We start from the raw sequence: 25,244 nt of genomic DNA, 5'->3' as shown, positions 1-25,244 counted from the left end.
CGTTGGCTCGGTACAGCTACATGCACCATGACCTACCAGAAGATTAATTTTGTGCAATTTCTGCTCGAGCGTTCCGCCGTACTTATAATTTAAGCGCTTCTAGTAACACGACATTCGTGCCCTGAGCGAGAATGTTGTGTAACATGGCACCGTGTGTAACCTAAGAAAACGAGCGCACAGTAAACGCTGAAGCCATTAAGGCCGGCAGATTAGCGTGATGTGTTCAGTATCAAACGCCAGTCTCAGAATTAGTGAAGCCGATAGTTGAGCGAGTTGTTAAAAGTTCATAATGTAAAATATAGCGCAAAGGAAGCACGAAAGAAAGACAGGCTGACGGTGACAAGCACTAACTCGAAGGTGAGGTTTATGGCTTAACGCACGCAATTTATAAACGACACGATGAAAAACAATGAAACAACAGGCCCCCTCGGGAGCCGAGTAAAAGGTTAAAAAGAGTTTTCTTTAGGGTTTGGTCGAAGTCTCACGTCTCAGTCATTTCAACCCAGAAGAATTGAGCACCAGGCCTTGAGAAATCTTGTACCCATTAGAAAAACAGTGGGTACCCGGCTGCACTTAGGATCGAACCCAGCACCTCCCGATTTTGAGGCGAATGCTGTACCACTTGGTCACTGCTTCGATTTCGAAGAACCTTTTGAACCTTTGACTCGGCTTCCGAAGGAACTCGTTTGTTTCATGCTTTTCATCTTACAAATTGCGCGCATTCAGCAGTAAACATCAGTTGTGAGTTAGCGTTTGTCTGCGTCTTTCTGTCTTTCGTGCTTCCTTTGAGCTATATTCTGCATCATTTTCGTCAGTCGCAGAACTATTCCGCTTAATAATGAAGTGTGCGCACGCATAACAAGAACTTCTTTTCTCGCTATCGTTTCGTCCTTCAGTCCATAAGTGCACTTTTCAGAGAACGCACAAACGAAAAAGAGAAGAAAGCACAGGAAGAAAACAACGCCGAATCGGAACGGTCATGTTTTCATTCACATCGAATACCTGTTGGTTGCTGTGGTGCCTTTATATGTAAAATTTTTTCCAGCAGCCGTTTTGACGTTGCATGTAATTGGCACATGTCAGCAAGCCAGGCTTCATACCTGTTGGCGGAGCACTTCCCCGTTCCGATCCTCTTTTGCTGTAGTCCCTATTCATAGCGCCCTCCTCTGTCTCTTCCAGAATCGGTGAGCTGTTCGTGGAACGCATCTTCAGGCCTGTCCTCCGGGTGGACTTCATATACAGGTTGACCCCCATGGGCAGGGAGTCAGCAAAGTGCCTCAACACGCTGCATGGTTTCACGCGCAAGGTACGGTAGTACTCCCACTAATGATGCAGAACTATCGATAGTACTATCGATAGTTGAGTCACTATCGAACTATCGATGGTAAAAAAATATTATCGATAGTGCTATCGATAGGGCGCTATCGATAGTACTATCGATAGTTAGTATTTTCGATAGTAGTATCGATAGTCTTCGAAAGTTCTCTATTGAAAGTACTATCGATAGCAGTATCGATACTACTTGTTATATATAGTACTATCTATTCTATAAAATCAAGCACGCGTACTCACCGCATCCTAATCTTGGTTTCTCGAGTGTGTGGTATGGAGGTGATGGTATGACTAACTTACAGGACTCGCCCGTTTTCGCGCCCTACGCGTCACCGAGCTCTGCAGACGTTCCCTATGTAAAGTTGCTGAATAAAATGTTAGCGTGCGAATGTCCTAGTTACGAAGCATGTGTGCGAAAAGCATTTCTGCAGCGGTTACGTCAGCAAGACGACGTCTGCAGTGCACGATAGATTCGTGTAAGCCAGCACAACTTGTGCTCTTTGTCATTTCATCGGATGCAGTTCCAGGTATTTTTCCGAACTGTCCCTGTGCACGTTAAAGTACCCCAGCTGGTCGAAATTTACCCGGAGACCGGCACTACGGCATCCCTCATAGCTTGACTCTCTTTGGGGGGTTAAGCCTCATGGGTCCGTGAAACCAATCAGGTATCGCAAATGTTTTGGTTATATCGCTGGCCAACAAATGCATATCGGTATTGTTACTATCAATAGTCTTGCCATCGACAGTTTCACTATCGATAGCAACACTATCGATTGTAATACTATCGATAGTAGACTATCGACAATACTATCGATATCCAGCGATAGCACCACAATCGAGTTTTTTACACTATCGATAGTTAAAAAAAGTATCGATACTATCGATAGCCAATTTTTCGATAGTTTTGCGTCAATAACTCCCGCGCAAGAGCTTTACAGGAGCTTTAGAACCACAAGCATCTTCTCCTTGTAGTGGTCAGCAGAATCCCAGAGCACTGCGCAACTTGAACTCTGTGCGGAGTTTCTCCTCTTCGCTGATTGCTCCTGTCAGAACCCTTACTGAAACGAGATAGCATACTGTAGAATATCCCCCGTTACGCATTATAAACTATGCATATCAAGACCTTGGATGGAGCAAACCTGATGTCAGGAAATGACAGACGGGAGGAGAGGCCGTAGACGACGAACGAGTAACTGTGCTAACAGCTTGTGATCTGAATTTAGTAGAATCACAGGGCGCCAGTCTGTCAGACATGTTGTCAAAGCAGCCGTTTTGGGAATGAGGACAATGCAGTCTCTTTTGACTGATTCAGGAAAGACATGCTCCTCTCGGGCGTCGACGGTGGTATCAGCTAGGCAGGGTACAGCTAGCGGACGCTCGCAGAACGCGCCCTTTGGCGCGCAGTAGACAGCGCGACATATTGAATTTTCACTTTATGCCTTCGTTTTGGTAGAATGAAGTGAGATGATGGCTGCGAAGGAAAAAAAAAATATCTAATAACTGCACCTGCCTTGCAGTGGGCGTAACCAGGCTGATAATGATGGTGATGATGATGTTGCACTGCGCATAGAAACTTTTTGTACTGCAATCGCTGCGTTTACGGCATACACTGTGGCAGTGGCCTGCGCGAGGGAGCTGACGACCATATAGTAGACATTCTCATTGTAAAAAAAGTGCGCTCAGGAAGACAGACAAGAAAGTCCAAACAACACAAGCGCTTGTATTGTTTGGTCTTTATCTGTTCTCCTGAGTGCGCCGTTTTTTATGATTCTATACCAACTAGCTCAAATGTCGGTTCTACTGTAGGGGACATTGTAGGAGTGCTGTTTTTATTTCAGCAGCACCTTTTGCCGAATGTAATTTTAAGTTTAACGCCGCCGAAAGGAAGTGGCATGACATAAGCGCTGGATGCGGACTTTTACCGTTTGCTTTTGGCAGAGACAGACGTGCTAGACTGCGCGGCGTAATTCGAACCAGTGGAGGTTTGATGTCTCCACAATTTCTTATTCTCTCAAAGGCGCATTTGCTAGTTTAACAGGTCGTTTTATTGAGTGCGTAGCTGCCACTCGTCTCAAATTTATTTTCCGCTCAGGAAAGCTTGCCAATTGTTTCGAAGCAGCTATTGCGCGTGTACATCAGAGGCTAACGTTGACATGCCCCGACAACGTATATATTTCATATATATTTTAAGAAACATGCACAACTGTTAACATGTCAGTACGCCGTATACGCAGCAATAACAGCTTTAACAACGTTGACAGTGGTCTCGATGACTGCGCGCGTCAATTGGGAGTATTTTACGCCACCTATTCATGTTACAGAAGTTACAACTAGGCAGATTTGCACGGGTATCAAGCGGAAGCGATGCCGGCCTTGAACACAGTTTGTGAATATGTTTAGCGGAGGTTCTCGCTTGCATTCTCAAATACTGTGCAGGCGGATGCGGCGCACTGTAGAGATAGCGGCCGTTATAATGTACCTAGGCTCAGTAACGGCCTACTGTTATGACAACACCGCCAGTAGAAATACGCTCAGGAATGCTGCAACATCGGAGTTCTACCTGCACCGCAACCAGTGTGAACAGCGGGGCTAGAACAGCCAGAAATACAACTTTAATTTCGAGTTCGGAAGCAAAGATGTTCAGCTGCTGAAAACCAAATACGTGCAGCAATGAGGGCAAGGTCAAAGATACACTTGCATAGCAAGCAGTGTGAACGACGGGACTCAAGCAACATGAAGCGCAACTTTCGAGCTGAGCCTGTGAACAAGTCCAACCACAACAAACCGAATACGCCGTGTGATGCACGCAACATCAAAGCTAGTCCTACAGAGCACCAGCGTGAACGTCGGGGCTCAGACAGCAAGAAGTGCGGCTTTCGTATCATGCAGACAAACGGGTGCAACTACAGCCATGCTGAACGTAGTTTAGTCAGTTAAAGACTGTAGCTGCACGCGCTTCACACCAAATCTTCCCAAAAAAGCACGACTTACTGCTCTAGAACTGCCATGTACCTTATAAAGGGATGGACCTATCACACTATCGAAGTTTGCAAGGCCGATACAGCGCAGCCAAACTTTCGGCCAGCTGCGTTGGAATACCGAATAGAATACCGAATATTCTTCTCCTGTTGCCTCTTCTGTTGCTACACCGCTAAGCACAACACAACATCAGCATCGCAGCAGAACGTAAACGCTGGTGGCGACGCCAAAACTCTGTTGTACCAAAACAAAACGAAGCATGCTTTTGTACCCGGGAATGGCGCCGGCATCAGCTCCGGACATGGAAGAAGGAAAACTCAGGAGAGTATACCAGCTGCACGCCAAAAAGTGCGCCGGAAGTCACACGATTTCGCAAGGGCTACTGGGAGTATTGTGGAGGCTAACAAAGAGGGTTCAGCTTAAGTTAAGAATAACGCAGCGAGCTATGGAAAGGAAAATGATAGGTGTAAAGTTAAGACCCAGTGAACCACGGATATCCGTGGGAGGTCCGAGTAAGGTCCGAATCTCCAGTGCCAGGCTGGGATGTCCGTAGGGCATGCCTACGTATATCCATATTCGGATATACGCATCGGAGATTCTGTGTATGTCCGAGGGACGTTCGTTATCGGATGGCTGGCGGACATCCGCCGGCGGATGTCCGAGGAGTATCCGTAAACATCCCTCTTGGGATGTGAGCTTACCTGGCATATATATTTTGTTTACCCTCAGACGAACATTTTAAAAGAAATTCTATTCTGGAAATGACAAAATTCACACAATCACATTTCTACCACCAACTAGTTTAATATTCAGGTTGATTAAGATCACTCAACTATGGTGTTGATGTAAAAGAACCAGAATTAAACTAATTGCTTGGCTTTCTGGTGCCAGTGCTCATAATTAACGCCCTTTTATCCTGCAGCAATCCTTCAAGGTAACCGAGGCATGTAGCCATGCATGCTGCCTTCCATGAAAACAAACCCGAATAAACTCCTACTAGGGGCCGCGGCAGAGCGGTAAGCCTAAAAGTCAATCCAATCCAAGCCAATGTTTGTGGCGCGATGGTCTCGTTGGTTTTCGTCGCGTGGTGCTCCTTTCGACCTTTACTTTTGCTGCAATGTGCGGTTTGTTCGCTCTGTGGTTGCTTGGCTGTGCTGCAAATGTGATGTGTCACCTACGCGCTCGAAAAGACCTTCGTTTGCCTCTGAAGCTCTCGTGAAAAAGCTCCGGCGTCGTATTGCACCTGACCCCTTGCCGAGACATGCTTTGTTGCTTTGGATGAAAGAAGCGGCCATGGTGTTACCACTTGCGAGGTAAGTAACTGTGCTTGAAAATTACTTTCAGGATGTTGCTGTGGGATGAGTGAAGCGCATTAACGCAGTTGTACTCTGTTGCGCAACTTGTTTGCCACGGAGTGGAAGTTACATGCACTATGCATTAGCTGCCGCAAACGTTTCTCGTGTTTGTGAAAAAAAGTTGAGACGGTGTGCAGTTGCATGGTGTGAATCTTAAGGCAATTGCGCGTAGGTTCATAACTGCGATAAAACAGAGAGCAGGAAAAGCATAGTGTTAGTTTTTCAGTGCTTCGCGACTGAGTTTTTCTTACTTTTCTGTTGCCTTTGCAGTGTGGATGTGGCCCGGCTACCGAGTGTATTGGTGCCTACATTAATTATGCCAAGCCATGGAAAGCACAGGTAGGTTGAAAATGTCATATAAAAGTTGTTCATACTTCCACAGCTTATCAATTTGTGCATTAGGCTTGCCAAATGGAAGTCTCCAACCATCCACTACACAGTACTTTGCACTGTGCAGTAGCATTGTTTAGGACAGCTTAACTGTTGTGTTAAGTTTGCGAGCTTCAGTCACACATTTTTCACTTCCCAATCAATGAGCTCTTGCAGTGCTTTGGTATAACTTTGCCAAACATGTTATGCCCACAGGGCTCAATGCTGAGCCAGATAGCAGGACCATATATGACACCCCTAGAGCCACATGTTCCTGGATTGTGACCAGACCTCTCTTCCTTACTCCTGTGCAGCTGTGGATCATCAAATATGCTGTCAGTGCCCTGATGCGTGATTCATCAGTGAACCCTGTGGGCATTGTAGTTTCGACAGAGATTGTGTTTTGCTGCATCGTTGACAACGTGGTGTATAAGTTGCTCTCTCATACTTTATTTTCTTGTCTATACAGTGTGGATGTGACTGACCTAAGCTAGCAGCTATATAGTACCTGCAGCGTACAGCAGCAACCTTCAGGTAAGTTTGAACTACAGTGCAAGTTTCACCCTGCCAGATAATGGATAGTTTCCTTCTGTTTGCTCTGTGCAGCGGAGGGTATCTAGCTATACTGCAGTGTTCTTGTACACTAATGGATAAAAATTTGTGGGATGAAAGTTCTTTGTAAAATAATTTCTCTGTGCTGTTAGCCAGAGCAATTTAATCAAAAGCCTAGAATCATGAGAGGACATGGATACTCAATCGTATTGAACAAATTTCAGCTGACTGCCTGGCGAGGCAATGCAAAAATAAATATTTTCAGAAAATCTACATCCAGCAAACATTTCTCTATGAGTGTACCTTGTGCCCAACCTAAGTCATTAGCTAGCTTGCAACGGTGTGGTAAGGATCCCTACTCTTACACTTGAATTTTTTTGACCATCAGTGTGGAAGTGACTGCCTGTGGGAGTAGCTGTGGTGTCTTGCAATGTAAACGCATTTTTCATGAACTGGTACAAAGCTCTGCAGTGGGGCATTTGTTTTTGCAGTTTTTTTGGAAAAGCAAAATATTTTGTATTGCAAGAAATATTCTCACCTCTGTTGTTTACAACTTACTAGTTGTTCAAGATGTAAACATGCTTTCGGAGCTACAGATGACTAATTTACTTGGCACGGTGGAGTTACTGCATAGAACTGAATGGTGTCTGTCAAATTCGCTTGCTTTAATGACATATTCTGAACTTAGTGTTTACTGTTTTCTGCAGAAGACGTCCCCGGCTTGGCTACAAATTCATCATGGTCTGTACAGTATCCTTCCTGCTGCGTTAACTAAATGTATGGCCAGCTTGATGAATTCCTCATGAAGACTGAAGACGGCATTTATGTCATAATAAAATCATCCAGACTTTGATATGCTTTGTCATTTTGGTCGATTGCTTTACAGATTCATGCATATTACATACAGCAAGGTGTATGTCCGATTTCAGACACTCTGCGGGCTTTTAATAAGCCCAGTGGCCCTACGAGGTACACTGATTGGTGGTTGTAGTTCTGGCTTGCCTCATAATGGTGAAGAATGCATTACCTGCAAATATCCTCAAAAGATCCGCCGGCGGATATCCGAGATGGATATCTGTCGGCAGTCTAAATAATTATATTTGTACCTCCGTCGGAGGTCCGTGCGAGAGCCGCTGGACGTCGGCGGATCTCCCACGGATATCCATACATCCAGTAAAGGACATACTTCGGACGTCCGATGAATGTACACTGGTTGATTGGGGAGATCGGAAGAGGGCGGAGTGGGTGAGGGAACAAACGCGGGTTAATGACATCCTAGTTGAAATCAAGAGGAAGAAGTGGGCTTGGGCAGGGCATGTAATGCGAAGGCAAGATAACCGCTGGTCCTTAAAGGTGCACTGAAGAGGATTCTGAACATGTCTTTTTGCCGCGGGAACTTGATGTACACGTTCCCAGCATTCTTAGGAGCTGCGACTTATTGCCCTGTGTGGCCGATTTCCTCAATTAAATCTAATTAACGTCCGGCTCCCGCCTTTTTTTTTTGAATTCGGCCTCATACGATGGGCGGAGTCTACAAACGCGTCGAGTGCCTTTCAGTCAGCTCTGTGGAGGCTTTGCTTTGGCTTTATTTTGTTTTTTAAGTTTCCGTGAATAAGTAGTTGCATTCGTAGATAATATAGCCGCAAAATAAGCCAACAGAAATAAAATTACGCGCGGACTATTTGCTTTCGCCAATGACTTGACTGAAGTGAAATGAAAACCGCGAAAATAATCGAACTAATTTCTATTACTCTTTCTGGACACGCAGGATACAATAATTTGATAAATCCGCGACATAGTTGTGGTTCATAGAGCGTATCACTAAAAAAAAAACAAGCCCGAAGCAGCCGGACTATGTTTTCTCCTCGTCTGCTGCCATAGGAGTGATGCGCCCTACCGCGGTGGCTTCGGCCTGCTCCGAGGAAGCGCTCGCCTCGCTTCTTTTACTTGTCGGTTGTTGGTGCACGCGGTCCTTACTCCCAGAAGGTCCTGTGTGCCCCACTTCCTACTTTTGCTATCCTGCGACATCCTTGGATCTACACTTTTTCGTGTGATCTGTGGGACGCCATCGCGTTTTGTTGCGAGTGTTGTTCGGTTCGCGAGTGATATTTTCGCGATGCCGGACGTTTGTGCGGTGAGGTTGTGCCCTCATCGGACTAAGAAAAATTGGCACAAGGGCCTACGTTTGTTCGCCTTGCCGAAGGACGAACCGCGACGTAGTGCATGGCTACGTTGCGCGGGGCTCGATAACACCGAGACGCTACCAAAGTGTGTCCGCTTCTGCTCTGAACACTTCGAGATAAGCGCTTTCCATCGGCCCGACGTGAGTCACTCTCGCCTGCGTTGGAACGCTATGCCCACGCTTCGACTTCCCGTCGTCGATGGAACCGAGCAACAAGCCCCGAAGCGCCAAAGAGTACTGGTAAGTATTTCTATGAATTAATTTTCTTAGCATGGCTCGACAGTGTCGTTCTGTAGGATCGCCGACTCGAACATGCGTCAGGCTGAAGATATAGTTTGTTCTAAAAGTTACGTGGCTGTATCATGACGCGAATGGTCATCATTTGCAGAAGCGAAAGAAGTAACAGTGTTCCGTGCTTCGCGTTCGTAAGTGTGGGGTCGGCTAAATAAGCTTAGAAACTTTGATATACAGCTTGTTCGGCAATTTTACGCGCGCCGTACAATGCTTCCGCCGGCTAAAACGGTGCATTGTTCGCGCTCAAATTTCGCGCAGACATGGCGTTTGGTTGTAAATGCTGTGATTCACGATGCCGTGCACCCGATAGAAACTAATCAAGTTCCCAAATCGGTGTATTTATAGTGAAGGCATGGAATGTAGAGCAATCCTGAAATGCTATGTTGCACCACCTCCAGCTTTGTAAACCGAAGTGACTGATCGGCCTTTGTACAACCATCTTTCAGAGCAAGGATCTTCAACCAGATCCCTCTGAGGCAAGGCTTTCAACAGCTGCAGCCAGCAGTGGTCCGTACCAGGACAATGGTTCTGTCGAACACAGCACTAGATCTGAAGCTGTCTGTAAGTCCTTATTGCATTTCGTCCATTCTGTGTGGATGAATATTTGTTTCCCTACAGTGACGCCAGCTGCGACTTCTCCTGGCCGTGTCACAGAGGAGCCCTTGCTGCTTCCACCCTTCGTCCCGGCCACATGCAGCAGTGATCCACTTGACTGCACATCTCCACAGGGTGACAGGCTAGACTCTGACTCCAGCTACTCTCCAACCTACCATGACGATACCGAAAGGTGGGCTCTTCACAGCTGCATGGGTTTTGGGCCTAACAGTTGGCACTATTCTGATTCCAGTGAGTCATCCGCAGAGAGTACACCGGCCCCCCCAGAAGAAGAACGGCAGTTCTTGGTCTTTGAGAGCTGTCTGAGGGAGCTGTTCCAGACATGCCCAGAGTGCTCGAGGCCTTGTGAAACCACCATTACCACCAAAGGCAGCCTCATCAATGTCATCAGCATCTGTCCTCTGGAGCATGTCCGGACGTGGAACAGCCAGCCTGTCATCAATGGAAGGGCAGCAGGAAACCTTCTGCTGTCCAGCCACCTCCTCTTTTCAGGAGCAAATGTAGCTTCCACACTGAGGATGCTGCGCCACATGAATGTGCACGTCCCAAGTGACCGGACCTTCTACAACTATCAGGATGCCCTCCTTTTTCCTGCGATAGAAAAGGTGACCAACAAACCATACTGATATATTTACCCCAGCTTGACCAGATGTTTTCAAAAAAGTTCAATTCTCGTTAGCCAGAAGGCAGAAATGAAGTTCAGATTAAACGAACACACTTCTCCTGACATCACTTTTTTGTTGTTTTGTAGTAACTACCGCTGCAGTAGTGCACAATCAAACTAAGTTGTAATTTTACACTGGGCTAGTCAAGAAATGGGATAACATTTGAACAGATCTGGCTACAAGAACAAGCTGAACTCATGGACCAGTTCAACAACCAAGAGGTTGATGTCACCGGTGATGGACGATTTGACTCCCCTGGGTTTTCTGCCAAGTTCCTGACATACACCACGCATGTTGAGCAGATCAACAGAATTCTTCACTCGGTCCAGGTCCAGCTGGGGGAGGTCAGTAGACACGTCTGTGGAAAGTTGTTGCAGTAATTCAGTGATAAATATTTATGTAAGCCGTTGGTATGTAGAGTGGAAATACAGGAATGTAATGTTTGAAACCCGTCTTCATGCAGTCGGAGCAGGCAATGGCCAGCGTGAACATGGAGAAGGAAGGCCTAATCAAGCAGCTGGAATTCTTCAAGGAGAAATGTATGGCATGCCACAAAGGTTTATATGGTAGACAATTTATCGTTATCCCACCGACAATGCATAACACAGGTATCAAGATCCGGTCTCTCACAACTGACCGTCACCCTGCCATACGAAAGCACATGCAGACCCGTGAACCCAAGATCAAGCACTACTTTGACATTTGGCACATCTCAAAAGGTAAGAAAGTTGAGAGCATGATTGAAAAGATGCTTGCTTGCACAGAATGTGCTGCAGGCTTCCCTGATATGCCTTTTTAAAATTAAGGTGTCAAGAAAAAGCTAGCTGCGGCAAGCAAGCGGGCTGGATGCAAGGAGCTGGACCTCTGGATTCAGTCAACTACCAACCACATGTACTGGGCAGCCCGCGCTGGAGGGGGCAATGCAGAGCTGGTCGTCGACGTCTGGCGGAGTATGAAAAATCACGTCATCAACCAGCACTCTGGACATGGTGGACTGTACCCAAGGTGTCTCCACAGCGACATGCCAGAGGAGACAAGAGTTTGGATGGACCCTAGTGAGTTGTTTTTGCCCTTGTCTAAAGAACTTGTTTTAAAGCATACCTTTTCCTCAAGAGTCCCAGGCATACGAGCAATTCAAGCACATCACTGAGGACAAGCGTCTCCTCAAGGATATCACACAGATGTCCCCCCATGGCCAAACGTTTGCTCTGGAGGCATTCCACAGCATCTTGATTGACTTCGCGCCAAAGTCTATGGCATTTTCTCCAGCAGGGATGCTCGCAAGGTAATATTATATTGTAGTTCTGTCCTCTGTCTAGAGGCAGTTGGTTTATTCCAAGAGTCAGCACGTAACCACATCCACGTACTCCAGATCATTAGGCAGCATTGCCATCCGATGCGATATCCTCAACTTACAGGACGCAGCTTGCCATCCTCCACTTCAATGAAAATGCAGACCGGTCCCAGGCGAAGACAAAGGAAGGCAATTCACGCTGGATGATGAAGACTACCAAGGCGCGAAAAGGCCATCACACAGTGTGCCCCATCAAAACAGCTACCACTTACAGTAAGTATTATGCTTCATCCCAAATGAGTGACTTGAGGGGAGCCTTTTGGAATGAAGTAATGTGAAGATTTCATTTCCAGAGTATGTCGGAAAGCTTGTAAAAGAAGTTATCAGCAGCAGCGAGCTTTGGCAATCTCTCTCTGATGCATCAGAGGCCAACACAAGTACTTTCCCAGCACCAATGACCTCGGCCTTCACAAGGCCTTCTCTTCAGGACCTTGTGGAAGCAAGGAGGTCCCGCTTCAGCCTGGGTCCCCAGTGAGGCTAGACCAAACAAGGTGAGGGCGACAACATCCAGCGTGTTTGAAAGTCTGAACTGACCAAGATGTGTGTTCCCCCTTCTGCTGCACCAGAGGCCGACATAGCATCTTCGTGGCAGGGCTCGGAATCCTACTTTGCAAGTGTAATGAGGACCAATGGCTGCCAACATCACTCACACTGTGTCCCATGCAAACACTTCCAAGTTTCAGTGAGTAACATGTGTAACTTCTGCATGAATGACATTCGGGGCGTATTTTCGAACAATATCATGCTCCAATTTCCCTTCCAGAGCGCACCTGAAAGTTTGAGAAGGAAGTTATGAGCAGCGCCAAGAGTCAGCGATCCTTCTCTGATGCATCAGAAGCCAGCATAAGTGCTTTCCCAGCACCAACGATCGGCTTTCGCCAAGGTGAGGGCGACAACATCCAGCGTGTTTGAAACTCTGAACTGTCAGACGAGCTGCAAGATGTGTGTTCCCCCTTCTGCTGCACCAGAGGCCGACATAGCATCTTCGTGGCAGGGCTCGGAATCCTACTTTGCAAGTGTAATGAGGACCAATGGCTGCCAACATCACTCACACTGTGTCCCATGCAAACACTTCCAACTTTCAGTGAGTAACATGTGTAACTTCTGCATGAATGACATTCGGGGCGTATTTTCGAACAATATCATGCGCCAATTTCCTTTCCAGAGCGCACCTGAAAGTTTGAGAAGGAAGTTATGAGCAGCGCCAAGAGTCAGCGATCCTTCTCTGATGCATCAGAAGCCAGCATAAGTGCTTTCCCAGCACCAACGATCGGCTTCCGCCAAGGTGAGGGTGACAACATCCAGCGTGTTTGAAAGTCTGAACTGTCTGATGAGCTGCAAGATGCGTGTTCCCCCTTCTGCTGCACCAGAGGCCGACATAGCATCTTCGTGGCAGGGCTCGGAATCCTACTTTGCAAGTGTAATGAGGACCAATGGCTGCCAATGACATCACTCACACTGTGTCCCATGCAAACACTTCCAACTTTCAGTGAGTAACATGTGTAACTTCTGCATGAATGACATTCGGGGCGTATTTTCGAACAATATCATGCGCCAATTTCCTTTCCAGAGCGCACCTGAAAGTTTGAGAAGGAAGTTATGAGCAGCGCCAAGAGTCAGCGATCCTTCTCTGATGCATCAGAAGCCAGCATAAGTGCTTTCCCAGCACCAACGATCGGCTTTCGCCAAGGTGAGGGCGACAACATCCAGCGTGTTTGAAACTCTGAACTGTCTGATGAGCTGCAAGATGCGTGTTCCCCCTTCTGCTGCACCAGAGGCCGACATAGCATCTTCGTGGCAGGGCTCGGAATCCTACTTTGCAAGTGTAATGAGGACCAATGGCTGCCAATGACATCACTCACACTGTGTCCCATGCAAACACTTCCAACTTTCAGTGAGTAACATGTGTAACTTCTGCATGAATGACATTCGGGGCGTATTTTCGAACAATATCATGCGCCAATTTCCTTTCCAGAGCGCACCTGAAAGTTTGAGAAGGAAGTTATGAGCAGCGCCAAGAGTCAGCGATCCTTCTCTGATGCATCAGAAGCCAGCATAAGTGCTTTCCCAGCACCAACGATCGGCTTTCGCCAAGGTGAGGGCGACAACATCCAGCGTGTTTGAAACTCTGAACTGTCTGATGAGCTGCAAGATGCGTGTTCCCCCTTCTGCTGCACCAGAGGCCGACATAGCATCTTCGTGGCAGGGCTCGGAATCCTACTTTGCAAGTGTAATGAGGACCAATGGCTGCCAATGACATCACTCACACTGTGTCCCATGCAAACACTTCCAACTTTCAGTGAGTAACATGTGTAACTTCTGCATGAATGACATTCGGGGCGTATTTTCGAACAATATCATGCGCCAATTTCCTTTCCAGAGCGCACCTGAAAGTTTGACAAGGAAGTTATGAGCAGCGCCAAGAGTCAGCGATCCTTCTCTGATGCATCAGAAGCCAGCATAAGTGCTTTCCCAGCACCAATGATCGGCTTTCGCCAAGGTGAGGGGGACAACATCCAGCGTGTTTGAAAGTCTGAACTGTCTGACGAGCAGCAAGATGTGCGTTTCCCCTTTACTGTAACGGAGGTCGACATGAACGTCTTGTCAGCACATACTTTTACAAGTTTCTTGCATGCAGGTCCAACCAGCTACAGATTCCCAGGTTCCTGTCTACCCGGCCCCAGATTGTATGGACATGCCAAGACACGTATCCTTTGTTGAATGGTCACCTTGGCAACCAACATCTTTTGCAGAAAAATGACTGGTTCAGCCAGATCACACAGATTTTTCTCTCGGCAGAACCTGCCTGCTAGAGAGCGCGTATCCCAGTTGGCGGATAGGGATGCTCTTATCACAGTCTGGCCGTTCTCCTCTGCAATTTGTGCAGTCACTTGCAAGACACTTTTAGCAGGAATAAACTTTGATTCAGTGCACCTGCAGTTACATTCCCCTTGACTGGCAGAGGAGCAATTGAGGCAAGTGTGATAAGAGTGGTGCTTGCACCCGCGGACCAAAAGGCATTCAGATTTGAGCAGGATCCCGGCCACCTACCAAGTGCCGGAAGGATTCTGCAGATACATCTAAGCAAGTCAATAAACTATTTTACAACTGCTATTCTGAGTGGCTTTGTGCATCTTTTCGTACTTTACCGCATGGCTGAAATACAGAGCTATACATTATGCTGCAAAAGAGCAATGGAGCCACCTAACTTACTGATTTTGAAACGCTGCTAGGCAAATACATTTCCTGCGATTCAGTTGTGTATGGCAGTTTGATGAGCTGCAGAACAAAATTTTGTGAAGATGTGGAAGGTTCACACCTTGTTGGTTCATGTATCAGCAGGTTAGTTGAAGTCTGAAAGTTTTGGTCCACCACCACAGTTCTGTAAGCCTTTTAAACCAACTCTTATAGAGCAGTTGAATTACAAATAAGTCTTTGCTACACGGAGACTGAATAAGCTTAGTACATTCCAAAAAAAAGTGGTCTGGATGAATTACAATGTGCAAAAGCTCTGATGCACTGCAAGCAAAAATGTGGTATGAGGTGATCCAGTTCTTTATCCTGCCAGTGGAAAGCTGAAATCCCATGTTCGGGTGCGTAGGATGCCTACCTTTGGACGATTTACAAGGACTGTGGGTCGGCACACTCACTCGTGAGTGCACTCTTATCACCTCACTCGCGTCTGTGAGCATGAGTGGTCATGATTGGAGGCAAATGCCGCGTGACAGTGAAGTTTGTTGCATGTGCTTATTTTTTTTCTGTTGATAGCTGAGGGAATTAGATATTCACTGCCGAAGGCGCTCGAGGTAGCATAAGGCACCATACCGGTGTCTATTTACAAATGACGCAGAGGATTACGCTGGCGCGAGAATGGAAATATTTCGTTGTTGTTCACCTTACTAGTTCACCGTTGGCATGGGCGCAGGCTCGCGGGTGCAGTGAACCGATACGAGTTGTGTCCGATCCTTTTATCGAATTTCGCATTACCACAGCTAGAAAGGCAGATGTCTGTTGACATGCCTCCTACACGGCTCGAGCTCTGTACACAGAGTTCCAATGCTTGCTGCTGAAACCACGACTGTCAACTTCTCAGCAATAACTAGCGTAAGGTGGGATCTCGAGTACTGCAGTGGACGCTTCGTTTTTTTTTTTCTATGGCCGGCCGTGTGCACTGTAGAGCTCTGCTCGGGCCATAATTTTTTTTATTGGGCCAGACCCATGCAATGAGCCTGATCTACTTGGCCTAGCTCTTCAACCACACAAGCGAAGCTTGTTCGGTTGAGTGAGTGGTCATGAGTTTGGGTGACGGGTTGTGAATGTGAGTGAACATTAGTGCGAGTGTGTGAGAGGACGTGAATGAGTGCTTGTGAATGCGAGTGGACATGAGTGTAAGTGAGTGCAAGTGGCCGTGAGTGTGAGTGTAGTTGAGCAACCTCTCATGGTGCTGAGGTATGACAAGGACGAGCTTGTCCTTGCCTGTCAGGCAGAGACTTTGTCTATACTACTACACAGACACTGAATAAACTAAGCACATTCCCAAAAATGGTCTGCATGCAATCTGTAAATGCTGTGACGCATTGGAAGCAAAAATGAGGTGCGAAATGGTTCACTATTTTTCAATATATTTCAATGGTTCAATATATTTACAAATAGGGAAGAACAGCTGCGAGCGGCACCGAGAACACAGTCCGAACTTCGTTGTCTTCTACTCTTCCCACGCTCTTGGTCGTCGTCTACCCACTTCAGGACCCCCGGCTGCTGAAACGCCGTCTCGGCGTTAGGGCGGCGACGTGTGAGCGTCGTGATAAGGTTTAAGGCGACAGACGTGGACGATGTCGGTGGTGGCGCCAGAGGACGATGGCGAGGTTTCAAGGGGAGCAATTTCATAGTTCACGTCGGTAACACGGCACACGACACGGTAAGGGCCACGGTAGTGCGAAAGGAGCTTCTCGGAGAGACCGACGCTGCGAGAGGGCGTCCAGAGAAGGACGAGTGATCCTGGGGTAAATTCGACGGCCTGGTGATGGCGGTCGTAGGCTGACTTCTGGGAAACTTGAGAGGCTTGGAGCCTACTACGTGCTATTTGGCGCGCCAGCGTGGCCTGGGAGATGGCGTCCCGAGCGTAAGCAGTGGTGGGGGCTGAAGAAGGCGGCATGAGTGTGTCCAAAGGCAAGGTGGGATGCCTACCAAACAAAAGGTAGAAAGGAGAATAGCCTGTTCTGTCATGAAGGGAAGAGTTATATGCAAATGTCACATAAGGCAAGGCTGCGTCCCAATCTCGGTGGTCTGGCGATATGTACATGGCTAACATGTCGGTGAGCGTGCGGTTGAACCTTTCCGTAAGCCCATTGGTAAGCTGTCGCGAGCTGGTGCTGCGTGTCACACGAACGAAGAATGTCGTGAACTACTCTGGATAGAAAATGACCGCGGTCGGTGAGCAGTTGACGAGGGGCGCCGTGGTGAAGGGTGACGTCTTGCAGAAGAAAATCGGTGACATCGGTAGCGCAGCTGGACGGCAAAGCACGCGTGATGGCGTACCGAGTCGTATAATCAGTTGCGACAGCGATCCACTTGTTGCCGGAGAGGGACGTGTTGGAAAAGGGCCAAGAAGGTCGAGGCCAACACGGTGAAAAGGTTCCGGAGGTATGTCGATGGGTTGCAGAAGACCGGCAGGCAAAGTGGAGGGCCTTTTCCGACGTTGACACAGGTCGCAAGTGGCCACGTAACGCTTGACGGAACGATAGAGAGCAGGCCAAAAGAAGCGATGCCGCACCCGAGCGTACGTGTGGGACACGCCAAGGTGACCGGCTGTCGGCAGATCGTGCAGTTCTTCCAGGACAGAAGAGCGTAGACGTTGGGGTATCACGAGCAGGAGCGGAGGGCCATCGGAGCGTAGGTTTCGGCGATACAAAATGCCGTTCTGGAGCACATAAAGGTTCAGAGACGGAGATCGGTTTGCAGAACGGATGCCATCAAAGATAGGTCGTAAAGATGAGTCGTGGCGCTGTTCGTTGGCAATATCGGCAAGATCAGAGATAGCTAAGAGGCAGGGCAGGGTCTCTGCGTCCTCTAGGTCAGGTGGTTCCACAGGGTATCGATAAACATTCAGCGTCCTGGTGATGGCGCCCTGACTTGTACACGACGGAGTATGAGTATTCTTGGAGGCGCAATGCCCAGCGACCAAGGCGACCGGTGGGATTTTTTAGTGAAGACAGCCAACAGAGAGCATGGCGATCAGTGACAACAGCGAATGAAGGGCCGAACAGGTAGGGTCTGAATTTAGCTACTGCCCAGACAAGGGCAAGACACTCACGCTCAGTAATGGTGTAATTTTGCTCTGCGGCTGAAAGTAGGCGGCTGGCATAAGCGATGACTCGATCTTGACCCTGTTGACGTTGGGCTAGGACGGCGCCGATGCCATATCCGGAGGCGTCGGTGCGAACCTCTGTGGGAGACGACGGGTCAAAATGTGCTAAGATGGGCGGAGTGGTCAGCAAATGGACGAGGGATGAAAATGAGTTCTCTTGAGCAGGGCCCCAGGTAAAGGGGGTGTCGTTCTTCAGAAGATCGGTGAGGGGACGAGCGATGCCGGCGAAATCTTTGATAAAATGGTGAAAATACGAGCACAAGCCGACAAAGCTGCGCACATCTTTCGACGACCTTGGAAGAGGAAAGTCCTTCACAGCTTGAATTTTGATGGGATCTGGGCGTACACCAGAAGCGTCAACGAGGTGTCCGAGAATAGTGAGTTGGCGACAACCGAACTTCCATTTCGATGAGTTCAGCTGAAGTCTGGCGTTACGAAACACTGTCAGAATATTGGAGAGGCGCTCGAGGTGCGTGGAAAAAGTAGGCGAGAAAACCACAACATCGTCTAGGTAACAGAGGCAGGTGGACCATTTAAAGCCATGAAGAAGGGAGTCCATCATTCGTTCGAAGGTAGCCGGGGCGTTACAGAGGCCGAGCGGCATGACTTTAAACTGGTATAAGCCATCAGGCATCACGAAGGCGGTCTTCTCGCGGTCCTTTTCATCAACGGCAATTTGCCAGTACCCCGATCGAAGATCAATTGAAGAGAAATATTTGGCGCCGTGGAGGCAATCTAAGGCATCATCGATCCTTGGGAGTGGATATACGTCTTTTTTTGTGATGCGGTTGAGGTGCCGATAATCAACGCAGAAGCGCCAGCTGCCGTCCTTTTTCACCAGGACGACTGGTGAAGCCCAAGGACTTGACGAGGGCTCGATGATGTCTTTTGCGAGCATCTTGTCCACCTCTTGATTTATGACGGTGCGTTCGGCGCTGGACACTCGGTACGTACGTCTGCGGAGAGGAGCGGAATCACCGGTGTTTATGTGATGCGTCACCACAGAGGTCCGAGCCAAAACACGGCTATCAAAGTCGAAGATGTCGCGGAAAGATGATAAGAGGCACCTAATATCGCGAGCTTGCATCAGCGGTAGGTCAGAAGCGATCATGTCAGGGTAGTCGTCCGTTGGGTTCACTGTTGATGGGGCTGCAGGCAACCGGCATTGCTGAGTGGAAGGTAAGCAGCTGTCCACCACTGATATCACACATTCGGCAGCAGGGCACAGCGTGGCGAGTGAGATGCCTTGCGGGAGCGGTTGGATGGATGAACCAAAGTTCAGGACAGGAAGGTACGCGCGGTTGGCCGACAATGTAAATACAATGTGTGGAAGCGCAATGCTGCGCGTCAGGGCGACGTCAAGTTCCGCAGTGACTACGTAGTGACCATCAGGTACAGGGGAACAGATGAGAAAGAAATGTAAGTTGCGGCTTGAGGCGGTAGACGAACAAAGTTGACAGCACAAAGACTGTATAACTGGGGACGGCGACTCAGCAGAAAGAGGAAGGTCAAGCTGAACAACATTAGTGGCGCAGTCAATGAGGGCTGAATGCTCAGACAGGAAGTCGAGGCCAAGAATGACTTCATGAGGGCACTGGTCTAGAACAGAGAACAGAATGGATGTATGGCGGCCGGATATGGTCACACGGGCTGTGCATAGTCCAACAACATGAGGCGTTCCGCCGTCGGCAACGCGGAGAACGGCTTTGGGTGCAGGGGTCAGTACTTTTCGGAGGCGGCGTCGTAGGGCTGAACTCATGACGGATACGTGCGCGCCTGTATCGATCAGGGCTCTCACAGGCACTCCATCGACATGAATGGCGAGCAAATTATGGTGTGCACGAAGGGCTAATCGAGGATTTTGGGACTGGGGCTGTACTGCAGCATAACCTCCAGACACTGCAGCGTCTAGTTTTCCGCTTGCGAGCGTCCGTAGGGGCCAGGAGAGGAGCGACGGCATTGGGGCGAACGAGACTGTCGACGCAGGGGGGACGGGGAGCGGCTGGAGCGGGGAATCTGGCCGTCGACTGTAGCACCGTGCTGGGCTTGAGGGGGCGTGTAGTGGCTGGGCTGTTCGTCGTCGCGATGGGAGCTGAGAGGACGGTATGTGCTGCGACGGGACCAATAATTTCGACAGTGGCGGGAGATGTGGCCAATGCGGTGGCAATGGAAACAAATGGGCCTGTCGTCGGTTGTCCGCCAGTCGTTAGGGTTTCGGCGACGTGGAGTGAAGTACGAAGGTCGTCCAGGAGCAATCGCAGTGATTTCGGGTGGTGGTGAAGACCGTACAGGGCTGACGGGCTGGAAACCAAGGTTTGCAAACTCTTGGCGGACGACAGCTTGTACCAGAGAGATGGTAGGCAAGCGGTTGTCGCCATCATGTAGATGCAGGGGGGCAGGGGACATAGCTTCGAGCTCGCGTCGGATGATGCGGGTCACATTTTCTGGGGGCGCTGAAGTTTCCCTGTGTCGCAGGTCTTCACATGAAGAAGTCGCAGCCGTGTTGGGGAGGCGTGTGTACGGCTGGCTAATACGCCTGCTTTTGGCTTCCTCGAAGCGTCGACATTCCTTAATAATTCCGTCGACTGTAGTGCAGTTCTTGTATACGAGCAAGTTGAAGGCATCGTCGGCGATTCCCTTCAACACGTGGCCGACTTTGTCAGACTCGGGCATGTTGGCGTCAACTTTGTGACAGAGGGCCAGCACATCTTGAATGTACGACACATAGGACTCCGTAGATGTTTGAGCTCGGGAGGCGAGGTCCTTCTTAGCAGCAAGTGTTCGGCCGAGCGGCGGTCCAAACAATTCGCGGAGTTTCTCTTTGCACACGTCCCAGCTGGTTAGATGGTCTTCGTGGGTCTCATACCAGACCTGGGCAGTGTCTTTTAGGTAGAATATTACATTTGCGAGCATAAGGGTCGGATCCCAGCGGTTGTAGGTACTCACTCGCTCGTACATGTTGATCCAGTCGTCGACGTCAGTGTTGTCGGTACCAGAAAATGTCCCAGGGTCACAAGGGGGAGAAAGAACGAGTGATGTCATGGCCGGGGCTGAGGTTTGCTGGGAGGCGTCTTGGGTCATGATGAGGGAAGGCAACTGGCGGCCGCTGCGGAGCTCCGTCGTTGGTAGACGTAGGGGAAAGCCGCACCTCCACCAAATATGTTGCGGGAAAGAATATATTTACAAATAGGAAAGAACAGCTGCTAGCGGCACCGAGAACACAGTCCGAACTTCGTTGTCGTCTTCTACTCTTCCCACGCTCTTGGTCGTCGTCGTCGTCTACCCGCTTTAAGGAGTTGCAAGCTGAAAACCTACATGGTTTTCACCAGGATATTTTGCCCTTATTGCCTTCACCATGCAGGCGGGCAGGGGCCTTCTGTTGTGGCGCCCAAGCCGCCCCCACAGCCAGAGCACACACTGCCTGTAGGCAGCAAACCGGTAGTGCCTGAAACAATGCCAATGATTAGATGTAGCAAGCAGTACACAGGATGAAGTTGATCAGATGCGCATCCAAGTCGGGAGGGGACAGAATGTTCTGACCCCTAGCCGCCTCCTAATTTTTTTAATTCAGCCAGAAGAGTGCCTGTTCTGCATATTTACTCATTTGAACCAAAAACAATCATTCCTGTAACTACACTAAACAATGGTGACTTGAGTAAGCATGCACACCAAGGTTGAGGCCCAATGTTCACTCTTTTCTAGATGTCTCAAGCTGACCTCCCTTGTTGTTGCTAGTGGCTCTTTATTGATAATAAAAAAAATAACAATGGAAGCTAACGATGTTGCTAGCCGCGGCATCTGCCATCCAAACCTGAGCTGCGGCTAGCGAGAATAAAAGGACAGGGAGAGGGAAAGAAAGGGGGGAGCGATAGTAAGAAAGGATAGGTGTTGGGCGGCAATATACACTATGTACAATTCCATATATGGGAACCAAGTTCTACAACTCTGCTAAATGCTCCAAAAGCACACTTTTCATCACACTTACTAGTATTTATGTTATCACTGCAACTAAGGAAATTTATATATATAGGTGCCAGAAGCCCACTTCTGATAGGACAATCTCCTTTGAAATTTCGAATTGGCTCAGCAGTTGCTGCCAACTGCAATAAAGATAAATTTAAACCAGCCAAAATCCCGACGTACCTGAACCCGGACATGTATTAGACTAGCAGTCAATAAGGTCTGCCTTATTTTCAGCCGTTCCTGAAACTGTAAATAAGGTTCCTTTTTCTGAAAATGACAGCATGTAAGGTAAAAAAAGGTTCCATGCTTCTTATGCTATATAGCTCGTAATCTAATTCCTGAAAGGAGAATGAGTCTGTCTCCTGCACAGTAATGGGCTTTGTCAGTGCAAACTATCCTGATCCCATTTGTTTGCGCAGTGGACAGCTGCAGTCTTTTGCAGTGGTTATGGCCATAGCACACCGTGATTCCGCACTGTATACGAAGTTTTAGGCATTCTCTGTCGTTTTTTTTAAATAGAACAGCACCGCATGCGTATGCGCTTTAGATCGCACTGTGGTCAATAAACGTAGTTGCAAGAGCTAGCACCGGTAGCGTTATTACGCAATCCGTGAAGCTTGCAGTTGTACTTACTCGTTCGCGGTGTCGCCCATGCCTGGCTGCCGGTAATGCCGCATGTTTAAATATGCAAGCTGCAGCACACCCTCGTCCAGGCAAAGATACCCGAACTCGGGGTGCGCTGTGATGCAGTTGTGTCCCGGCTGCTTTTTAACGGCGGCCGGGCATTCCCGGCAGCAGACGTTCTCGATGGCTGTCGGCATGGCAGCGCAGCCGTCGCACTGGCACCTTCGCAGAAAACGGATGTCAGCGATGCGTGCCACGAGCATAATAGAGTTCATATCACTCACCAGTCCACGTTTCCCACTCGTTGCCAGCCGTCCTCGGAGCCATCGGCGTCCGAGTCTTCGTCCGTGGTACGGCCGGACGGATGGCCACTGCTGCTATCTTCGGCCGTATCGCGCAAAGGCGTACTATCGTAAGAGATGGTGCCTAAATCTGCCGTCCGCCGAAGAATCTCTCTTTCAAGCTCTGTGAGATCGTCGATGTCCATCTCATCGGCTTACAAAAACACAAATGGCTGAACGTAGTTCGGCCAACAACGTGCGCATTTTCAAAAAGTCACTCCGCGTATTACTACGTATTACTCCGCCGATGACGGAGCGGCAAGCCTCCACGGAACTGGCTGAAAGGCACTCGACGCGCTGGTAGACTCCTCCCATCGTATGAGGCCGAATTCAAAAAAAAAAGGCGGGAGCCGGACGTTAATTAGATTTAATTGAGGAAATCGGCCACACAGGGCAATAAGTCGCAGCTCCTAAGAATGCTGGGAACGTGTACATCAAGTTCCCGCGGCAAAAAGACATGTTCAGAATCCTCTTCAGTGCACCTTTAAGGGTAACGGAGTGGATTCCAAGAGAAAGCAAACGTAGTAGGGGACGGCAGAAAGTTAGGTGGGCGGATGAGATTAAGAAGTTTGCGGGGATACAGTGGCGGCAACTAGCAAAGGACAGGGGTAATTGGAGAGACATGGGAGAGGCCTTTGCCCTGCAGTGGGTGTAGTCAGGCTGATGATGATGATGATGATGATGATGACTGGGAGTATTTAGCCGACGGCGCAGCGAATAGTAACGCTGGGCGTAGCGGCGTCTTCTGCGCAATGCCTGCTGCGCATGCGCAAGCGCACTGAGAAGGCGGCCAAGTAGGGGGCGCGCAGGGGGGAGCCGGCTTCAAAAAATGTGACGTAACCGCCTCCCCTGAGTTCTTTCATTACCTAATGGCTGCGCAGCAAAAAAGCGCGTGCTATCATGCGACCACGGAATCTCGTCCAATGGTCGGGTCGGTCGTTAAGCGGCGCGCTGGAAGAGTGGAGGAAAATCCCTTGGGGAAAAAAGCCCCACGGTCTGATATACTCCGCTGCTCTAACAGATGGCGCGAGCAGTACGAAGTTTCCTCAGTCCGGAACCTGCTTTCGGATGCAGCGCTCCTTTGTGGTCACGTGACAGTGTGTGTTGTGCAGTGAGTACTAATCATTGCGTGTGTGTACAGAAGGAATGTTACGTGCGTAAAGTGCAGATTGGGAGAATTCAAAAAAAATAATGTGGAAACTGTGTTGTGACAAATGCGTAGGCGTTTCATTTCATATATTTATCTTAAAAGCCTCTTTCGGGGTATCACATAGAGGTTGGACCGTTCCAGGCTGGCTCGACTTGTGGCCAGATGGAGGTGGAGAAACGGTTCGAGCGCACGGAAGACTAATTTGTATGGGATGACCAGTGCGATGAAATATGCGGGGGGGGGGGGGGGGGGGGGCGGGGTGCGCAGATGTATGGTTCGTGACCGAGTAAGCAGCAATAAAATTTGCGAAAAAAGATAGGATAGCGACGCGGCGACGACTAGGAAGGCTTCGTAAGTGGGGATGTGATTTCTTTCTTTCATAACAGTAACTTTATTGCGAGAACAGGTGATATACACAAACACTGTTTGTACCGATAGCTACAAAGCTAGTGGCCGGTCCAATACAAAAAATACTTGCAGTTCAGCCACAGAGCGCGGAAGACTAGAGCGCGGTAAGGTTAATCATGTTATACACAATAGTGTAGGTTACAAAAAACACGCAGAAAAAAACAAGAATAAGATAGCAGACTACAAGAAGAATACAAAGAATGACACACTGACTTCGTATTCTGATGACCACACATATTGCTCGGGTCCACGCAGGACGGAGAGGCAAAGAGACCCTTCTGAAATCAGTTGGAACAAAGCCGGTATATTCAAGATATACATGTTATCGAGTAGGCGATGCAGATGCTGGGGTTCCCAAGCTTACATGTCGCTGCGTTGGCGCCGGAGTCATCGTCAAAAGGAAAGGAGGGACTGTGGCCCTTGTTCGTTCGCTAAGTCTCAGCTTTCGTTTGGGGCGCCGGAGGACCGACAGCCGCTGGTGCCGTCTCGGGCATTGCTCGTCACCCCACTGACCAGCTTTTATCATTTTTTTTTATTTTCTGTTCATTCGGGTGATCCTTCTTTCCAGGCTGGAGCGTCTCCCTTGCCCTCCTCGCAACGCCGGTGCCTCTGTGCTTGGCGGGGTGTGCTTGACCGTGTCGGCGCGCGAATAAAGCCGATGGCCGGGCTGTCGGCCTTCAGACACCTAATGAGA

The 25,244-nt window shown here is 48.9% G+C and overlaps 3 protein-coding genes and 2 long non-coding RNA genes across 9 annotated transcripts in view; 4 read left to right on the top strand and 1 right to left on the bottom strand.

Moving 5' to 3' along the window:
- The window catches only part of LOC149334200 (cytochrome P450 4c3-like), an 81,316-nt gene that overhangs the window by 31,033 nt on the left and 25,039 nt on the right, over positions 1-25,244 (top strand). For both annotated transcript variants that reach the window (XM_089555075.1, XM_089555074.1), the window contains one exon: positions 1,180-1,306. In XM_089555075.1, coding sequence (XP_089411201.1) covers positions 1,180-1,306 — 127 coding nt within the window. The remainder of the gene's footprint in view (positions 1-1,179; positions 1,307-25,244) is intronic.
- On the top strand, positions 1,324-7,440 carry LOC149334204 (uncharacterized). 2 transcript variants are annotated; one of them, XR_016284729.1, is made up of 4 exons: positions 1,324-5,435; positions 5,937-6,005; positions 6,505-6,569; positions 7,295-7,440. It is a non-coding gene; the product is annotated as an uncharacterized LOC149334204 (long non-coding RNA). The 2 variants fall into 2 exon arrangements; XR_016284730.1 differs by having other exon boundaries at positions 1,337-5,624.
- Positions 7,883-12,372, top strand: LOC149334203 (uncharacterized). 2 transcript variants are annotated; one of them, XM_089555073.1, is made up of 12 exons: positions 7,883-9,009; positions 9,510-9,624; positions 9,682-9,850; positions 9,911-10,283; positions 10,514-10,687; positions 10,807-10,882; positions 10,952-11,062; positions 11,150-11,398; positions 11,457-11,628; positions 11,762-11,910; positions 11,991-12,188; positions 12,264-12,372. In XM_089555073.1, the coding sequence occupies exons 1-11, from the start codon at positions 8,704-8,706 to the stop codon at positions 12,170-12,172; spliced, it is 2,076 nt and encodes a 691-aa protein (XP_089411199.1). In that variant the 5' UTR covers positions 7,883-8,703; the 3' UTR covers positions 12,173-12,188; positions 12,264-12,372. The 2 variants fall into 2 exon arrangements, with proteins under 2 accessions (XP_089411199.1, XP_089411197.1); XM_089555071.1 differs by having other exon boundaries at positions 7,899-9,009; positions 10,807-11,062.
- Positions 12,461-14,811, top strand: LOC149334202 (uncharacterized). Of its 2 annotated transcripts, XR_016284728.1 has the most exons (9): positions 12,461-12,580; positions 12,666-12,781; positions 12,863-12,982; positions 13,068-13,186; positions 13,268-13,387; positions 13,473-13,591; positions 13,673-13,792; positions 13,878-14,197; positions 14,336-14,811. It is a non-coding gene; the product is annotated as an uncharacterized LOC149334202 (long non-coding RNA). The 2 variants fall into 2 exon arrangements; XR_016284727.1 differs by lacking the exon at positions 13,878-14,197.
- Positions 16,303-23,484, bottom strand: LOC149334201 (uncharacterized). The gene is made up of 3 exons (XM_089555076.1): positions 22,936-23,484; positions 22,661-22,873; positions 16,303-21,509 (listed from the first exon to the last, which is right to left on the bottom strand). Exons 1-3 carry the CDS (start codon positions 23,136-23,138, stop codon positions 21,353-21,355), a joined length of 573 nt encoding a protein of 190 aa, XP_089411202.1. The 5' UTR covers positions 23,139-23,484; the 3' UTR covers positions 16,303-21,352.

This window comes from Amblyomma mixtum, chromosome 8, assembly GCF_055824585.1.
Source record: "Amblyomma mixtum isolate Tamu chromosome 8, ASM5582458v1, whole genome shotgun sequence".
NCBI classification, from domain to species: Eukaryota; Metazoa; Arthropoda; class Arachnida; order Ixodida; family Ixodidae; genus Amblyomma; species Amblyomma mixtum.
The sequence above is the reverse complement of the archived record's forward strand: the minus strand, read 5'-3'. Positions and strand labels throughout refer to the sequence as shown.